This window comes from Telopea speciosissima, chromosome 2 (assembly GCF_018873765.1).
Source record: "Telopea speciosissima isolate NSW1024214 ecotype Mountain lineage chromosome 2, Tspe_v1, whole genome shotgun sequence".
Taxonomy (NCBI): domain Eukaryota; kingdom Viridiplantae; phylum Streptophyta; class Magnoliopsida; order Proteales; family Proteaceae; genus Telopea; species Telopea speciosissima.
In genome coordinates this window covers 70,466,886-70,484,175 of record NC_057917.1, presented here as the reverse complement: position 1 = coordinate 70,484,175, position 17,290 = coordinate 70,466,886, and the positions used below count along the sequence as shown (strand labels likewise).

The window sequence follows — 17,290 nt, the reverse complement described above, 5'->3', positions numbered from 1 at the left end:
TCCCACATCAGTTACGAGAGTGATTTGGTGTAGATTGATATGGTCTTGAGTTCCCTCAGATTTGGTGTAGATTGATGTGGTCTTGAGTTCCCTCACCTTATCAACCGGTTTATGGGATTGAATTCTCCAAAAGTTCGCATCACAGACACTATTTGATGTATATATTATTCACATTTTTTGATGACTTGAGTATGCATCCAGTCCAATACAGAGGACCACAACAAAAAGACTGCTCAGGTTCCCCACTATTTGCACCAATTTATTAGCAAACGGGTAAGGAGATTGGCATGACTGATGAAATGAAATGAAATGGGCTAAATGCCTTAAAAGTGAGTTCAAAATTGTATATGTAATTACAGAAATGCTGGTAGATTTCACTAGTGAAGTGGAATTTTTCAAATTTTATTGCTCTATAGACACAGTTTTTAACCACTTCACATCCTAGTTGCATGTTGAAGAAATCAAACCAGTAGAATGAGTATGGGATCCTCCATCACATGGATCCATCCACACCCATCCAAAGCTGTCACATGGCAAGGGAACTTAACTTGTAAGGAAGACAAAATTTACAGGTTGGTTCTTTCTAACAGATGAAAAAATGTGAATCACAGCATCCTGTTAAGCCAATGGGAATTGGCTAGGCAAAGTGCATTCCATGATTGAAGAGTCCAGCTATCCATCATTTTGAAGGAGGAAGATTGATCCAACTTGAAATGATCAAGATGAGTACCTTCACGTTTTCGCATCTCTTACATTGTTCATTATAGCCGTTCAATCTTCATGGAAATTCGGCGATACAAAATGCATGCCTCAGTGCAAGTGTAGAATCTCATCTATACCTAAATCAAGTCCTTTGATCTATATTTAGGGATCATCTCCCGTTGTCGGTATATTTACTATCAAGCAAAAAAATTATAGTCAAATGGCCAATTTTGGGTTAGTCACTTAATCTTGTACTCCATTGTTCATGCTTGTCAACTTACTAAGCTCCACTTGCTGATGCTCTATCCGCTTTATCACTGGTGTAACATCTGCTGCAAGAGCAAAAGACATGGTATCTTCTTTGCTGAGGCGTCGCTTTTTTATCTTCAATATAGCCTGTGAAACATCTCCAATTGATGGACGCCTTCGTGGGGTTTTGTGCAAGCACCTGTGACCAATGCTGGCAAGGAGCCTAACCTCCTCAGGGTTGCATTTCCCTACAAGTTTCTTATCAAGTATTTCATCCACACCATCTGGACTCATTTCTGCCTATAAACACAGACACAGAGAGAGAGAGAGAGAGAGAGAGTAGTGTTTATGTCAGGAGTTCTGTGACAAGAATATACAATGCAGATTCTGGATTAGTGGAGGGTAAGAAACTAACCAGATTGACGTATTCCATAAGGTTTTGATGTGGGTGAATTGCTGTAATTAGTTCGAAGAGGATGATTCCAAGACTATAGAGGTCACTTTTCTTTGTGAATTTGTTACTAGAGATGTACTCGGGATCTATGTAACCATATGTACCCTTCAGGCCCGAATTTCTGCCATCAAAGGCCTCTTCCTTGGACAGACCAAAATCAGCAACCTAATTCAAATAGGTTGTAATGTAGATCAGATACATTCATATATTGTGGGAAATAGCTGATTGTTAACTACTTGTAGACATCACTGAACAAGCCTCAATGAGTTGGCAAGGACTCATGTGGTTTTTAAGCCTTAAATGTGCATACATCGTTAAGTAAGTGAACACATGAAATGCATTCTTACCCATTGGCAATACCAAAAATTGACATGACCACCACCACCCTTCTTGGAGAGAGAGAGCGCATCTGTAAACATTGGGTTACAGATGGTAGTCCCACTCATCAATCATTAGGTGAACTTTAAATTGGAATTCAACAAGCAATGAGACCTTAGTGTTGAACGCATTCTAGCTTCAAAATATTTAACTGCTACACTATTCTTATTCTAATTCCTAATATGATAATTTATATTTTGGATACCTCCACTGAACAATATCAGTACGGAGCTACGTACTATCACAAATTTTTTCAGTTATCATTTATAATCAGATAAGAGTAATGACTGAAACAAAAGTATGCATACAATTTCCATACCTTGGCCCTCATTGATTGGTCCAACAATATATTAGCAGATTTCAGGTCCCGATGTATTACAGGTGGCACAGCCTGTCAGAAGTTTTGCATTATTACCAAGTGGTCTATGTCACATGGTTAACATACTGCTTCACCAATAAAACAATCAAAGATATCAGTCAACATACCCCATCATGAAGATATTCAATTCCATGTGAAATATCTAAAGCAATTTGAAGCCTTTCATCCCAGCTCAAAACTTGCTCACCTTCACCTAAGTGAATGTAAACCAGAACACTTTTAGTTAATTCAAAGGTGAACATTCAGAACAGGATTCTGCTTAACTGCATACATGGATGGTTAAACTATTATTTTTTGATAGCTTGGTCAAACTAAAATTATAATCTAGCAGATATGTGTGCTTATCACTCAGTTGACATTCAGTCTAGGATTAGCTAGTTTGAGCCTATGACTGACATCGTAGTTTTAAAACCAGACAGAAGTTTGAGCTGGTCAGGACCATTTCAATCCAGTCTTCATATAAAAATCACCTAGTACTAAAAACCAAGCAAACCACTCGATTTGGATGATTTTCTGGGAATCACAGAAAACCACTTGATTCAGTTTGGCAGTTTTCTTCCCCCCCCCCTGATTTTTTCCTTCTTTTTTTTTTTGAATTTAAATTCTTTTAAATTCTTTTAAACCAAATTGAACCAGAACTGAACCCCTTCTCAGTTCAATACACATCTCGATTTTAATAACTATGACTCACATAAAGTAGTTAATTCCTGAACAGCAAAGCCTTAGGTGAGAGATCGGTTGACTCATTGTTTGTAATTGCAGAAAACTGTCACAGCATCTGGGCCACTTTAGTGGAATCCCTACTCATCACTTTTTATATGGAAACATTCAGGAATGAAAATAATTCGCATATATCAAGGAGATCAAGGAAATACTACAAATAAGAATGCAGAGTTGAGGGATGACAGTATGATGGGAAGGGGCAATGGACCCATAATTAGCTGAATAAATTGCTACACTGGCATACTAGCATGAACAAGGATTGGTTGATTACCAACAGCTTATGGGTTTATTTGCCCATAACTAGCTGTAGGGACTATAAATTGATGTGCCATATGTTGGATGGGTGAATAGGCCTAATCACTATTGACAGGACATTCCTAACAATGGTTTAAAATTTTCCCAAAGCTTACAGATTTCTATGAAATCTCCCCATTTTCAAAGGTTGGGCAAGATCAACAAATTAAAGGTTGCATGTGCTGCCTCCTAGAATCCTAGGGCCACCAATATGGGCCTGCTGGATGGGCTTCTCAGCAAACCTTTTCTTGCGCATGGAAAGAAGAGTCCGATATCCACTGGTCAAGGAAGAAAGCTGGGATTCTTGCCTTCCTACCCAAAATGGACTGTTTTGACTAATTCCCAAAAGTCGAAAAGCTTGTTTTGTTTGGGCTGAAACCAGATCTCCCGTCCCCATCCCAAGGTTGTTTTTTTGGGGGGAGGGAAAAGGAAAAAAAAAATTTTGAAGTGAAAATACAGAATTTCTCTAACCAAAATATAATTCTTTTCAGTAGTTAGTAGCCGATTCTTCTTTGTCTCGAATCCTAAGTAATATGGAATCTGACTTCAATTCAAAGGTATACTCATCACATGGATGGGAATCTACATAAATAATAAGATGAAACATCTAGATTAGCAATGCATGATTCATCCAAAAAAAGATTAGCAATGCATCAAATATCAGTAGTTCATGATAAAGAAAATAAAGATGACTCCTTACTATATAATAGGTTTTCCAAGCTCCCATTACTCATAAATTCATATAACAACATGTGCTGACCCTTATCCACACAATACCCGACCAAATTCACCAGATTACGATGATGCAGCCTACCTAGCAAAAGTACCTGCAGAAAAGACCAGGCTTAGCTAGTAGGCGATAATAATAAGAGTTTGGAAAGAGAAGGTTATTTACACATAATACTTCCCACAAATTTCAAAGTCTAATTGCTTCTAGATAAAGACTTGGATGGTAACACTTAATGCTTCCCCCAAATAATTCCCCCAAATTTCAAAGTCTAATTGCTTCTAAATAAAGACTTGGATGGTAACACATGCAATGTGAACTAATATTTCATTTTTAATAAAGGGAAACAGAAGTCCTATCCTTCTTAAAAATAATTTCCAAACTTAGAAATTACCTCTGTTTGGAACTCTTTCTCCCCTTGTTTGGAGTCAGCTGCAAGCACTTTAACAGCTGCCACTCCACCTGTTGGCATTGTAGCTTTATAGACTGGACCAAATGAACCCTGTCCTAAAATAGTAGTGAAGTTCTGTGTGGCTTTTTGAATATCCCTGGCAAGCAAAACCAATAGAAAATCTTGGTCTTTCACTTAATCATATAGACCCACACAATCTTGTACTATACTATGTGAACATCTACCAGTAATTAGCATGCTTATCTCCTAGACATGTTTTTTCCTAAAATATGATTCTTGATTTGTCTACTCAGCACATCATTGTAATACTGGAAAAAGAAAATGTAGTTTTCAAAGGAATTTATTGAGATATTTTGAAAAGAAAATGCTTGATTTGCATAGAAAATGTTCAGAAACCCTTCTTTTTTTGCAGGTCTCTGGATTTTGTGCAAAGTTTCTCTTGCATCTTCATTCACCCCCTTGTTGGGGTGGGGATGTTAAAGGAGAACGCGAACAATCATGCAATTGGAATCAACAAAGTCTGATGCTCAATCAGGTTCTCTCCAAAAGTGAAGCACCTTTGCTAAAAAGGTTAAGTAGCCATGAGTACCCTAATATAACTGAAACATGGCCTGGCAGCCAAGGACATTCAAGATTTATAATGTCTGCAACCCTTTGCTAATCTAGGACAACAAATTGGTGGGTTTTGAGTAAATATTCTAAGTTGCATTTACACAATTATACATTTTATTCAAATAATTAATATGTACAGTTAAATAAGAAAAATACTGGCCAAATGATCCCTGTAGTCATGAAATATAATGAAATGCAAATTAAAAAAGAACAAGCATAAAACATAAACTCTACCAAGGATGCCAGCAGAAAATTATCAAGTTCCAATATATTAACAGATGAAATTACATAGCACATACTTGTACGCGAATCTCAGAATGCCAGATGTTGATGCAAACTGATCTTTCTTGTGACGGTTCCACCTGAACCGCTGGGTGTTTTCTGGAAGGTGCTGCGGGACAGGAATAGTTATGGAATTTGAAAGAGATGCACTGGAGTCAATACTTGCTCCTATGCCATTCATACGAATAGGGAGAGTAGTTATATTACGATCATTTGAACAGCGTCGAAGATTAGACCGTTTTTTGTACCACCTTATGCCAATAAATGCACACAATGCTAGTAAGACACCAATAGCCAGACCAACCGAGACACCAATAACCAATTCAGTTTGATTTCTCATTCTGTGCCTTCTTCTGACAGTTGGCAGGTATGAACATTTTGGGGTTGACACAATCTGTGAATGGACATTAGTATTAATGAAACTGAAACAACCTCCTCCACAGGAACATGTAAATAATATTAGGGAAAAAGAAAAAGAAACAATGAGTAATGATCAATACTAAGAAGCCCATACATTATCCATTCGGAAATTTTAAATTTTTTTGGTATTAATTGCATACTAAATTCAGCAAAGGAGAAGATCAAGAATCATTGCCAAGCAATCTTCTGAGATGTTGTGCTTTTTCTATCTATTTGCCCATTTTGTATTTGCAGCTGTTGCTCTCATACATCGTTGACCTCAACCCTCACAACCACACCCTCAACTCACCCAAAAAACAAGGAGAGAAAATCAACAGTAATAGAATACCATAAGGGTGACTTCTTATTGGTGAACAATAAAGGCTTCCAGAGAGCAGATACATAATGTGAATGGGAATGGAAAATCCACAAAGAGTAAGCGTAAATTTAGAAACTTATACTGTTTTGGATGTCAATACCAAATATTCTGATCTCTTTCTCCCATACACAACAAAAGAAAAATTACAGTGCGGTCTAGTTTGAGTATTAAGAGGAAACCTAAATTCTTGAGTATGATACAGAAAATGAACATATGAAAGCATGATATAAGGACTCATATCATGTAACAGGTGCCACCACAAGATTTCCCATGTCCAATTTCAGCAGGATCAGAATATTATAAGAAATATTGCTGTTATGCTAACTTGGAAGGTTGAGAAAATATTAGAAAAAAATCCCCTATGGTCAGTTTTTGTACACCCGTCTGGGCACTACTACTAGGTAGAGCAAGCATCTAGAGGGTGTTTAGAAGAGCACCCACCAGAACACCTCCAGATTCTCTCTCTTTCTCTTATAATGTGCTTTCAAAACATATTGTGTGCAGTAAGGGAAATTTACAGATAGAAATATCTATAAAGTTCATGAAGGAGGTTTGATTGACCAGTCAAATGTAGTTCCTGACCACTTTGTGTGTCCCTTGTCCCAATATTCCACTTACTGATGGACTTGTCTCTCTCCATTTGGTCAAATCTTAATTTCCAGGATGAAGAAAATATGTCAAATACAACAGAGAAAAATGAAGGGGTTGTTTACTTCCTTTCACAACAGTATAAAATAGAGGGGAAAAGGGTAGAACAAGGAATATAGGGCTTGTGAAGGAAAATGAAAATAGCTCACACTGAAGGGGGCAGAAGAATAAGAACGACAACCAACAAAAGAATAATATCAAATCATAAGAACTTGGATACACCATTAGGCCAACAATAGCCCACATTACCCGCAGGACAGAGAAAGCAAGGCATGGAACTTTATCAAAACCTAATAGCCTGGCATGTCCACAGACTGAATTAAGAACATGCTGTCCAAAGTTTTTTTTTTTTGGGATAGTTATAGTCCAAAATTGATGGTCCTTGCTCTTAAGAAAGATTAAATATGGGGAAAATTTATACAACTGACTAGAAACAAATAAGTACCAGACTAATAAGAAACTGAAACTTCCACCATGCTTCTCTTTGCTAGGCAGGGGGCCTAGAAAAGATGACAGTTTTTCATGCATCTATGTGAAAACATGTGAAGACATTATTAAAAATATGAACATTAGTACAAAAATTATAACAATAGTCTTCAACAAAGAGAAACTCATCAAAACTAAACAATTACCGTGAATACAAAAGTTGATTAGAAAAATTTAATCATGGCACCAATAAACAGAATGTTGCTGCCAAAGTATTGAAAGATTTGGTTATTGCCATCAGGTGACTGAAAATAAGAAAACATTTAGAACAGGAGTGCTGTTTCAATCTTCATGTCCCAATAAATGTATCTGGATTCATAATGATTTCTTATACTAAAATAAATAGAATGTGTATATTCTCTTAAGAAAAAAAATCCTGTTCACTTATATTCCTCCATAATTCTTCTCCATTTTTCTACATAAGTCTTTCATTCATCTCAGAGAAATGGGTAGGCATTATATGTCAAATATCTTGCTAACTGCTACCCTGTCATAGCTATCTATCATTTCTGGATGATTACATGGTTACAACAAGGATAACCCCAGTTTCTAGAAGCCAAGAGCACTTTCGCCTCCAAAGCATAACACAAAATATACTTTCCTATGTCGCATGCCTCCATCGAAAGATCCCATTAAAACCAACCATGTCCTGTCACCGTCTTTATATGGCAAAAACAACAGCAATTAAAATTTCATTTGTTTGTTAGTATGAATTTTAAAGGAATTGCAATCAAAATCATGAAGATTCTCAATAGAACATTAGACAAACGTATTGCCCAATTCAAAACCCCAAAAGGAGAATACCCACAAGGCCAAAACCATCAAGAACAACAATCCAAAGCACACAGGACACAAAACACTCCATTTCAGCGTGAATTCTCAAAGCCCGTTATTATGTAAAAATAAGGAAAACCTACCTCAGTAGCCAAAACCACAGATTGGCGATCCTCGTTAAAAGCTAAGGTTGTGTTTTCTCTCTTTCTTGCGAACGTTTTATTTGCTCTTGCGGAGTGGGGGAGACTGGAGAGAGGACTCTCAGAAGAGGGGTGGACTTGGTAAAGAAACTGAAACTTGCAGACAAAAAAAACGAAAATAGATACCAGAAGTGGGAAAAGTTTAGAATTTTAAAAAGGGCACAAAAAAAAAAAACAAACAAATGAGAAATGTTACTTTATTTGGTATCTGATGACGACATGGAATTGTAAAAACTGTTACAGGTTCCTAGCGGAGCCGGTAAACCAAAAGCACCATGGAAATACGCGCCTTTTCTCCTGTTCTTTGTTACTTCCTTTATTTAATTATTTTTTGTTTTCGGGAGAAAAAATTAGAATCGAGAATCATAAACCCTCCTCCGGTCCTCCCCTCCACAATCCACAGTATTGAACGACGACACTATCTGTAGACCCTAGAGAGTAGAGAGTCACATCGAAGAGAAACTGGGCCCGCCATTTTTATTCTTTGCTTTATTCTTATGCTAGCCTTTTTCGAAAATCAAGAAATAACTAGGCCAAACGATGGATTGGGCTTGGGCCACAAAAATTGAAATTGGGCCTTTAAGAGAGAGAGAGTGAGTGAGTGTATTGCCCATGTACGTGAAGGTGAACATACATCTGAGAGATAACCACCTGTCCAATTTGTTTTTATAAATATCCCTCTTCACCTTGTAAATGATAAAAATTGATAGAACATTCTCATGGAATGGATTCCATCTGAACGACTATGAATCATTCATGTACATAAATATTCCCAGCTCACAAAGAGCGAACAGGTGATTACCTCTCACACGTGTGGTGTACGTGTAGAGGATTCGAACCCATAGGTGCGGAGGTTAAAAATTTCAACTCATCATGGGTTTTCTTGGGCGAAGGACAAAGGTGTGCAATGGCCAAAAGTGTGGCCTGCAAAGGCGTAGACTTGGGAAGACTTGGGTTCGACCTCGAGATGGCCCCACTTTGTGCAAAAGTATCAAAGCTTAGGAGTGATTCCAATACAGAATCCGACTCCTCTACTTCCACGGCGGGCAGTATTTCCGTGAGCCCAACTTTGCCCAACATACAAGATGGGCGGAAAGTACCGCCTTACCCCAGCTCAGGCAGGGCGCTCGGGCAGGGGCAAGGCGATACTTTCCGCCACCTTGTATGTGGGGCAAAGTTGGGCGCACGAAAGTACAGCCCGCCTTGAAAGTAGAGAAGTCTCTCCTTCCAATACATCACTCGATCACTCCCATGCTCCTAAGGAAATTGAGACTTCCCACTGAAGCTACACATTATACGTATTAATGTACCAAAGGTTGATATTTTAATGAAAGAGATTCTCAATATGAGATCCACTTCCCGATCAATGTGAATATCTTGAAAGAATTCTCTATCAAAGATTAAACAAAATTCCTTGTATATTGCGGTAGTTTGAGAACACAACACAGCCAGGTACTAGCAATCCTTGTGTTCTTCTTCCCTCTCTTTCTCTCTCTCTCCCTCCCTTCTCTAGATTTTCCAGTTTTTCACTAAATAGGTTTCATATTTCTAAGTATTGCAGATGATTAGAAGTATATTATGATGCAGGATGACAGAAGACTGTCATAAAGTGTCACCCCTCCTCACATCAATTCTAACAGAAGAAACGATTGGAAGAATTCACCCTCATAAACCGGTCTACAAGGGGAGAGAACCCAATATTATATATGCCCACACCCAAGCCCTTATGGGACCGATGTGGGACTATTGTACATAACATTATCCATCCTTTAACAGCCGTCGGCCCACTCCAGATCAGGTAGTCCTTTCTAAGTGGCTCCACCCTATTCCAGGATTCTGCCCGGCAGCAGGTAGCCCTTTCCTAGCGACTCGCACTCTGGCACCAGGTCACCCCTCCCTAGTAGTCAACCACAAAGGACGGGTCAATAAAAGCACCAATTGATACGATGGGAAGAACTCACCCTCATAAACCGGTCTACAAGGGGAAGGAACCCAATATTATATATGCCCACACCCAAGCCCTTATGGGACCAATGTGAGACTATTGTACATAACAAGCACCCTCCCCCTCCCCCCGCGGAGAGGGGAAGAGTGAGGAACTTAAGTTCGGAGGAAGAGAGAAAATGAGAGAGGAAAGTTGGGGTAGAATTGTAAAAAAAAATGTAGCGTGAGGCAGCATGCCCTAGTTTGGGTAGTTTTGTAATACCAAACTTTGTTTTGAGTAATTTGGTAAAAGAAAAGATTGGGTGGTTTTTTAAACAGAGACCCATTTTTTGTGTAATCTTGTTATGGGAGCGAATTTTCTATCAAGGAGTACAGTTCGTACACTAGTGAGGGGACCGATGGGAGCACACATGGAAGCATCAATAGGGGTGGGATTTTTGCATTTCATGGGGTGTAGGACAGTCATTTCATGGGGGATTGAGTCTAGGCGCATGAACTACACTCAGATCGTGATTGTCTACGGTGCGCTGCCCGTATCAGCCTGAGCAGCGCACAAACAGGGCGCAGCACAATGATTGCTTTACCCTCGCTCGAGCATGGGTAAGACATCATTGCGCTGCGCCTTGTTTGTGCGCCGCTATGGGCAGTGCTCCATAGAGGATCTGAATTGAACTACATGCCCAGACATAGTCCTTTTTCCCTCTTGTAATTTTCCTAAAGATTTTTTATACTAAAATAGCAAAAAGGTAAGGTTACAGCCTTTTTCTTTCACAAATCTTGATTATAACAAGATTTTCCCTAAAATAAAACTTCAAAATTTTTTCCTTGGGGGGGGGGGGGGTGGTTGGGATTTTATACATTACATATCTGAAATTCGATCAAATTTCATGTGATTCAATAAAGTAAACAAAGTATACATTCCATCATGGCTAAATTGCTCTATAGGATTCAATGAAGAATGAGCCAATAATGAGATTGTTTTTAGAAATGGGAGACATAAGATGAAACTAATTCTCCACTAGGTAGGATTTTATTCGTTCAATCACTTATTTGTTAAAGAGAAAATGATCCAATTCGAAGTTGTTGATGTATATACCGGTCGATCATAGAATAAAATATCTGATTCATTCCGATTAAGCTTCATTCTTATTATGTGAATAATTCAAATCAGGATTCTTTGTTATCAGGATAGGTGAATTTTTAGGGATCCATCCTCCGAAGTCCAAAGGAACCGGACACTGATAATTTTTTTATCATCCAGCTCGTGCAAGAATCAAAGGAATTAAGGCAATAAATAGTTCTATTGAAAATATATTTGGATTACCTATATCCACACGTATATTATATGAGGGGTTAGTATTACGGTTTCTATCAAATGAGGTATGACTTGGAATATGCTAGCAGATTAGTAGATAATTATAGTTGCCAAAGAAGGCTTCAGGCGCTAATCATGAGGCATGAGGCATGAGGCCGCCCTTTGCCATTAGGACCGGGCAAAGGCCAACCTAGTTGACCATGGTAGCCCTTTAATTTTTTTTTATTTTTTTATATTTTTTTGCCCAATGAAACTTTAACTATCAATTACAAAAGATATCTAATCCCACAAAGGGGGGAATGGGGAGAGGGGGTGCCATTTTTTGCACAAATGTGTTCTAAGAGAGTCGATTCAAGACTCCAATTGACAAACCACCGACCAACCTTTTGTTGGTTAGTTTATATCTGAGATTACACAAATTATACCGACTTTAAAGAGAGAGAAAGAGAGAGGAAGGGGGGACAGCCTAGTTGGTAAGGCCATGATTCCTTACCATAGGCCGTAGCAATGAGGCAGTTTAATTTTTTGGGAGTTTGGTAGAAGAAAAAAAATTCTTTTTTTTTTTTTGGGTAGTTTGGTAGATAAAAAACGGTTCTTAGAAAATGGTTTTTTTGTTTTGTTTCTCTTCCTATTTTTTGTAGAATCTAAAAATGTGCAGGAATTTGGGCATGCTCTCCAGTTTTTCTTTTTATATAATTATTGGTGTGGTTATCAGATCATCTGATGGTACTCCTAGCTTGGCCATATCCAATGTTAACTCTTTCGATGATATTACAATGGGAGAGGTTCTTGCTATTCATTATGGTATCCTTGAATGAATTGCCTTAGCAGTGGACGATCTCATCATCGAGTCGGTAGCTGGGAGGCCATCTCCTTCATCCTTGAGCCTACTAGATCAGTTCCTTCTCTGATTCAGCCGGTGGTTGAAGATATCAGATATTTGTCTTCTTGTTTGGTTTCATGTAATTTTGCCTATGTCCCTAGAGAAGCAAACGCTATAGTGGACTCTCTAGCCCTGAGGCCCTGTCTATGCAATGTAAGACAGTGTGGCCATTTTCCACTCCTTAGCTTAAGGAATCTTGTATTCCTTGGCATCTGAATAAGATCTTCTTTTACCAAAAAAAAAAAAAAAAACATAGTGAAAAGTACCTTTCAAATTATTAGAAGACCTTATTATACCCTTAACTTAAAGAATTTTTGAGAATGAAAAAAAAAAAAAAAGACAATTAAATGAGGATGTCAATTGTCAAGTTTTAAATACACATATAGAAGTGTCATTTAGATATTTCATTCATAGTTTAAAGCACAATCATCTAATATTGTAGACAATAATGATTTATGGTAAGGAATTTACATTTCCACTATTGTTCAATCTACCACCAATCACTTACTACAGTTATACTTTACCGTACAAACACTCTTTACACTTGTATAAATTACACACTCTATAATAAATACAAACACGCAGAGTTTTACACATTCTAACAACTTGGAACCTATTCAATTGGCTTTCCATGCCTCTCCACACACGTATAGGAAATCAAAACACTGATTTTTGAAATCAATGTCCAAAGAAAAACAAAACTATGCTAGCCATGTCTCCATGGTCTCTCTGCTAAGCTAACACATTCACTAAACCTAAAACAGTCGACAAGATGATCAATTGTCATCCCTGAGGCTTGCATAAATGAGTACACGATCACCGGCCCAACGAATCGAAATCCTCTTCTTAATAAATCCCTGCTAATGATCTCTGCTTTTGGGGTCCTTAGAGGAACATTCCTTGGGTATTTGTATCTGTTGATCATTGGTTTGTAATTCATGTGCCCCCAAATATAGCTACTGAATGAACCATATTCATGTGCAATCTACACTTCAAAACAAAGATAATTTTGTAAAATCAAACCAGGTTTTACACTAGTTATGAAGAATCTAAAATCTAAATACTAAACTTGCCTTTACTATGCATTTGGCATTGTCTACTATGCATCTCACTCTGCTCTCTGCTAACATAAGTGTCTTATTGGAACTAATCTCCACTATCTCTTTTTCACTCAGCTTGGCAACAAGATTAGGGTTGAATTGAGTAAAATATTCTCTGTATCACAAAGAACACAGGTTGACCAAAGGTGTTGGGGAAGGGGAAGGGGAAGGGGAAGGAAGAAAGAACAAAGGTTCATACTTAATGAAAATAATGAAATTGTAATGGTGAGGAAAGTACCTCAAGAGCTCCTTTCTTTTTAGTATTTCAGTCCAATTGTAATCCATCAACATTCCTGACATCGCTAGAAGTTCAAATAGTTGACTGTTGCATCAACTAATTATATTATAAATGTAGAAAACGAGAATCTAAACCGATGCAGAAAACGAATGGAAATCATAAACAATAATCACACAATCGCATACAAAGATTTAGATGGTTCAGGAAGATTGTCTACGTCCACTGTGAGGTGAGATCTACCTAACTATCAATGAAGAATAGGGTTACAATCGCTCATCCCCACATCTTTCTTAGATTGATTACAAAGAAAGAACCCTCGTTACAAATTTATAATCAAACCAAATACTAAAAATTCACCGAAGTACCTATATAGTACTCAAAAAAATCTTCTCAAAGGCAACCATACCCAAACCCCCGCCATGGACCCGTTAGCTTGCCAAGTCTCGAGCAACAAAGTTTAACATGCAAGGCGGGCCAATTCCTTTAGGTCCTCGGCCCTTTGAAATAAACCCACTTATGGAAGAAACGAAATACAAGACATCATACCCCAACAATAAATGGAATTATAACTCACTGTGAAGTGTGAACATTAAATTAGATAAAATACTATTAAGGGGAAAAATAAACTCACTTGTCATTGTAAACTGGCACTCCCCAATACTCATCGTGGAAGCAGACATAGACCTGATCTGTATAAGCAAAAGATAGATCAATCTCATATAAAATTCTTTTTCCCCGTAATTAATTAACCAACTTGTATTTTAGTTAGAAAAATGAAAGCACAACAATGTAAAATATTGGAAGTGCTAAAGGAAAGCTAAGTAACAGACATAATAATGGGCTTTAAGCTTGTAACAGCTCTGAGTAATTATCATATAAATGTTAATTAAAGATTTCAGTGAGGAGTTTTTTTATTTATTTCAACAAGGAAATTATCTACTCTATCTGATTAGTTCTGGGTTCGAAATTATTCAAGTAGAACTCATCCTTAAAAGCTAACCATTAAGGAAAGAGTGCTCAACTCGTTACAAGTCTTTACATCAGGCTACTCACATCCGATATGAGATAATTGTTTTTGTGTGAAACCCAAACACAAGATCAACATTTGATACTAATTTTGGTTTTTGTATGGACTTAACTCCTCTCAGGTTCCTTGCCTGGTCAGGTTCCTAGGTTCCTCTCATAGGGGACCGGAAATGACGACCTCACCCCATGTTCGGGCAGGGGATGAGGTCGTCATTTCCGGTCCCCTATGTGAGGAACCTAGGAACCTGACCGGACAGGGAACCTGAGAGGAGAAAAATTCGTAGTGAATATGGTTTATAATAAATCAACAATGAATGCAAAAAAGAACTTTGGAAGTTTTATCAAATAATTAAGTTCTAATGCTTACCACTATTCTTTGTGATCCAATTACACCTCTTCAAGGTAACACCATTAGAATCAGGCTTATCTTGTCCAACATTAGCAAGTACTGTAGTTTCCCTTCTTTCAGGTAGTCCTCCAAGCCCATGAAGAGGCACCCGAGTATTAATCCCAGTGACACCATTAGAATCCGGAAAGCTATCCTTTCCAAGATTAGTGAGTTTGGTTTCTGCTCTTTCATGAGAGGTTCCAAGTCCTCGAAGAGACACCAAAACCTTATTCCGATCCACCACTCGAGGAGGAGGAATAGTTTCACCTATCGAATCATTAGAATTCTGTGACAAAGATAGTGAAGAGAGTGATTGAGATGAGATACTCCTCCGAAGAGCAATTGGGTAAACCTTCTTTTAGATGTTTGGATAAGAAGTTTTGGGTTGGTTTCTCCCTCCCATTCAGATTTCTGTTCCTCTCCATTACAGGCCGCCTTACATTTACTTCTGACATACTTGACTTGATTAACTATTTATTGTTCAGATGCGTTGAGATTTATAGCCGTTGTTAGGGTTTTAAAATGAGATTAGATCCAATATAGGGGTGAGGTGGACTAGCTGGTTGGTGGAATGTGAATTTCATTGTTGATTACAATGATGTCCTTTTGTTAATTTCCAAGCAAGAGAAACGAAACTAGAAGGGATCAGCCTTCTCTTTTTTAAGTTGTAGAGTTTGTCTCAGTTATCATATATCTGTCCATTCCAACTCAAACTTAGCTCTTACTCCTAAACCCCAAGGGTTGAGGCATACCTCTTGCCTGTATAGAAAGAGAAATGTCATCCTTCATAATTAGTTTTTCAATTCTGACGCCCACAACAAAGTAATTTATTGGGGTATAAATGGCAAATCAAAGATAGTAATGTTAATTATCAAAAAACAGATAAGTAATTAAGAATATAAAAGGAGAATATAATTATTGAATGGGGAAAGAAACCCCACCCGGTCGTGTGTTGTGGTGTTTACCTGCACTCAGACACAGACAGGCCGAAATCCATAAAGGTGTGAAATCCGCTTCTCTCCTATGTTCAGATCAAGAGAGTGAAATGAAACAGTCCTTCAGAAAAAAAACTCCCGGCCGGTCAGGGTAATGGGTGTTGATGTCATTAGGGATGGTTTTTTAGAAAGCGCCGCTTAAAATACCACAATGTGTCGCAAAATCAACCTTTTCTTGTAGTGTTGGGTGCCTAATATTTAACCATTTTTAAGGCTTGTTTGGCTTACAAAGAATCATATGCTTGGTGAAGCTTCTTCTGGGGGGCTATTCGCTTGCAAGTCTTGGTTCTAAATACTCCAATGTGTATTCATGACTGTTCCGTGATGCTTGCAAGAGCTGCATCCTCCTCTGCATGACATGTTTGAGCTTTGACTTGCTTGATTGACTTCAGTTTTGCTTGAGTTGTTCTTAGCTTCCTTGGTTGATCTCTTCTTCTAAAATGCTTGATGAATTTCAAGTTTTGGCTTCTGGGAAGATGCTTTAACATCACTTAACAAAATGTTACTGCTTCACTACTGCTGGGTAGCCGTTCGGCCTCACACAGGCAGGGCGTGGACCCCACCTGGCCAGAGTGCTCGAACAGTGGGTGGGGAGGTCATTTCACCCCTGCCCGTGTGAGACCTCATGCCGGCCGCTCAGCTGCCCGGCAGCAGAGGATCCAAATCCCCGGAAATCAATATAGGTTCATTAAAAACAACATGTTAGGTCATCCAAATTAGTACATCAACATTTGCCACAATGATAGTATTCCTGGGGTAATATATCAATTGATTATTTAACACATGTTTGGAACCTCTGGAATACTAACACCATTTTTAGGGATTTTTATCCGTTGTTGTAAATGCGCGTTCTTTGTACTCATCGTCTGCGGGTGGGGTGCCATGTGTGTCATGTGGGGCTCATTGTGCATACATGGCACTGCGCCCCTCGATGAGTACAACAACGGATTAAAGTCCCATTTTTAGTGCATTCTAGGAAAGGCCTTTTTCATCAATAGGTAACATGCATAGTCTTATTACATAAACCAATTCCTATTCAATATCATACTAAGACATTTTTTGGCATTATATCATTCATATTTGGTTAGTCATAGTACTCTTATTTGTTGTCATCAAAACACAAGATAAAATATAATATTTTAACATATTAATAATTTCTATACCATAGGTATATTATCTGATTTATATTGTATAGAGAGGTTTAATTGTAAATATTCGACTTTCTTAGCTTAATACATCTACTTTATTTTAGAAGTAGAGATCTACACATGTAAGGAAAGTTTATTAGAGTTACTAAATGGAA

General features: G+C 38.0%; 2 protein-coding genes across 3 annotated transcripts; both read right to left on the bottom strand.

Annotated features, from left to right (window-relative positions):
* Positions 1 to 682: 682 nt before the first annotated feature.
* Positions 683 to 8,228, bottom strand: LOC122652420 (calcium/calmodulin-regulated receptor-like kinase 2). 2 transcript variants are annotated; one of them, XM_043846155.1, is made up of 8 exons: positions 8,042 to 8,228; positions 5,230 to 5,606; positions 4,301 to 4,454; positions 3,880 to 4,006; positions 2,270 to 2,355; positions 2,103 to 2,174; positions 1,367 to 1,570; positions 683 to 1,251 (listed from the first exon to the last, which is right to left on the bottom strand). In XM_043846155.1, exons 2-8 carry the CDS (start codon positions 5,550 to 5,552, stop codon positions 946 to 948), a joined length of 1,272 nt encoding a protein of 423 aa, XP_043702090.1. In that variant the 5' UTR covers positions 5,553 to 5,606; positions 8,042 to 8,228; the 3' UTR covers positions 683 to 945. The 2 variants fall into 2 exon arrangements, with proteins under 2 accessions (XP_043702090.1, XP_043702091.1); XM_043846156.1 differs by lacking the exon at positions 8,042 to 8,228 and adding an exon at positions 7,840 to 7,908 and having other exon boundaries at positions 5,230 to 5,612.
* Positions 8,229 to 12,881: 4,653 nt separating this feature from the next.
* LOC122652421 (DNA-3-methyladenine glycosylase-like) lies at positions 12,882 to 15,461 on the bottom strand. The gene is given in 7 exon segments (XM_043846157.1): positions 12,882 to 13,225; positions 13,314 to 13,455; positions 13,579 to 13,662; positions 14,210 to 14,267; positions 14,972 to 15,024; positions 15,139 to 15,350; positions 15,352 to 15,461. Coding segments are annotated over 7 exon segments (924 nt in total). The 5' UTR covers positions 15,448 to 15,461; the 3' UTR covers positions 12,882 to 12,946.
* Positions 15,462 to 17,290: the final 1,829 nt, after the last annotated feature.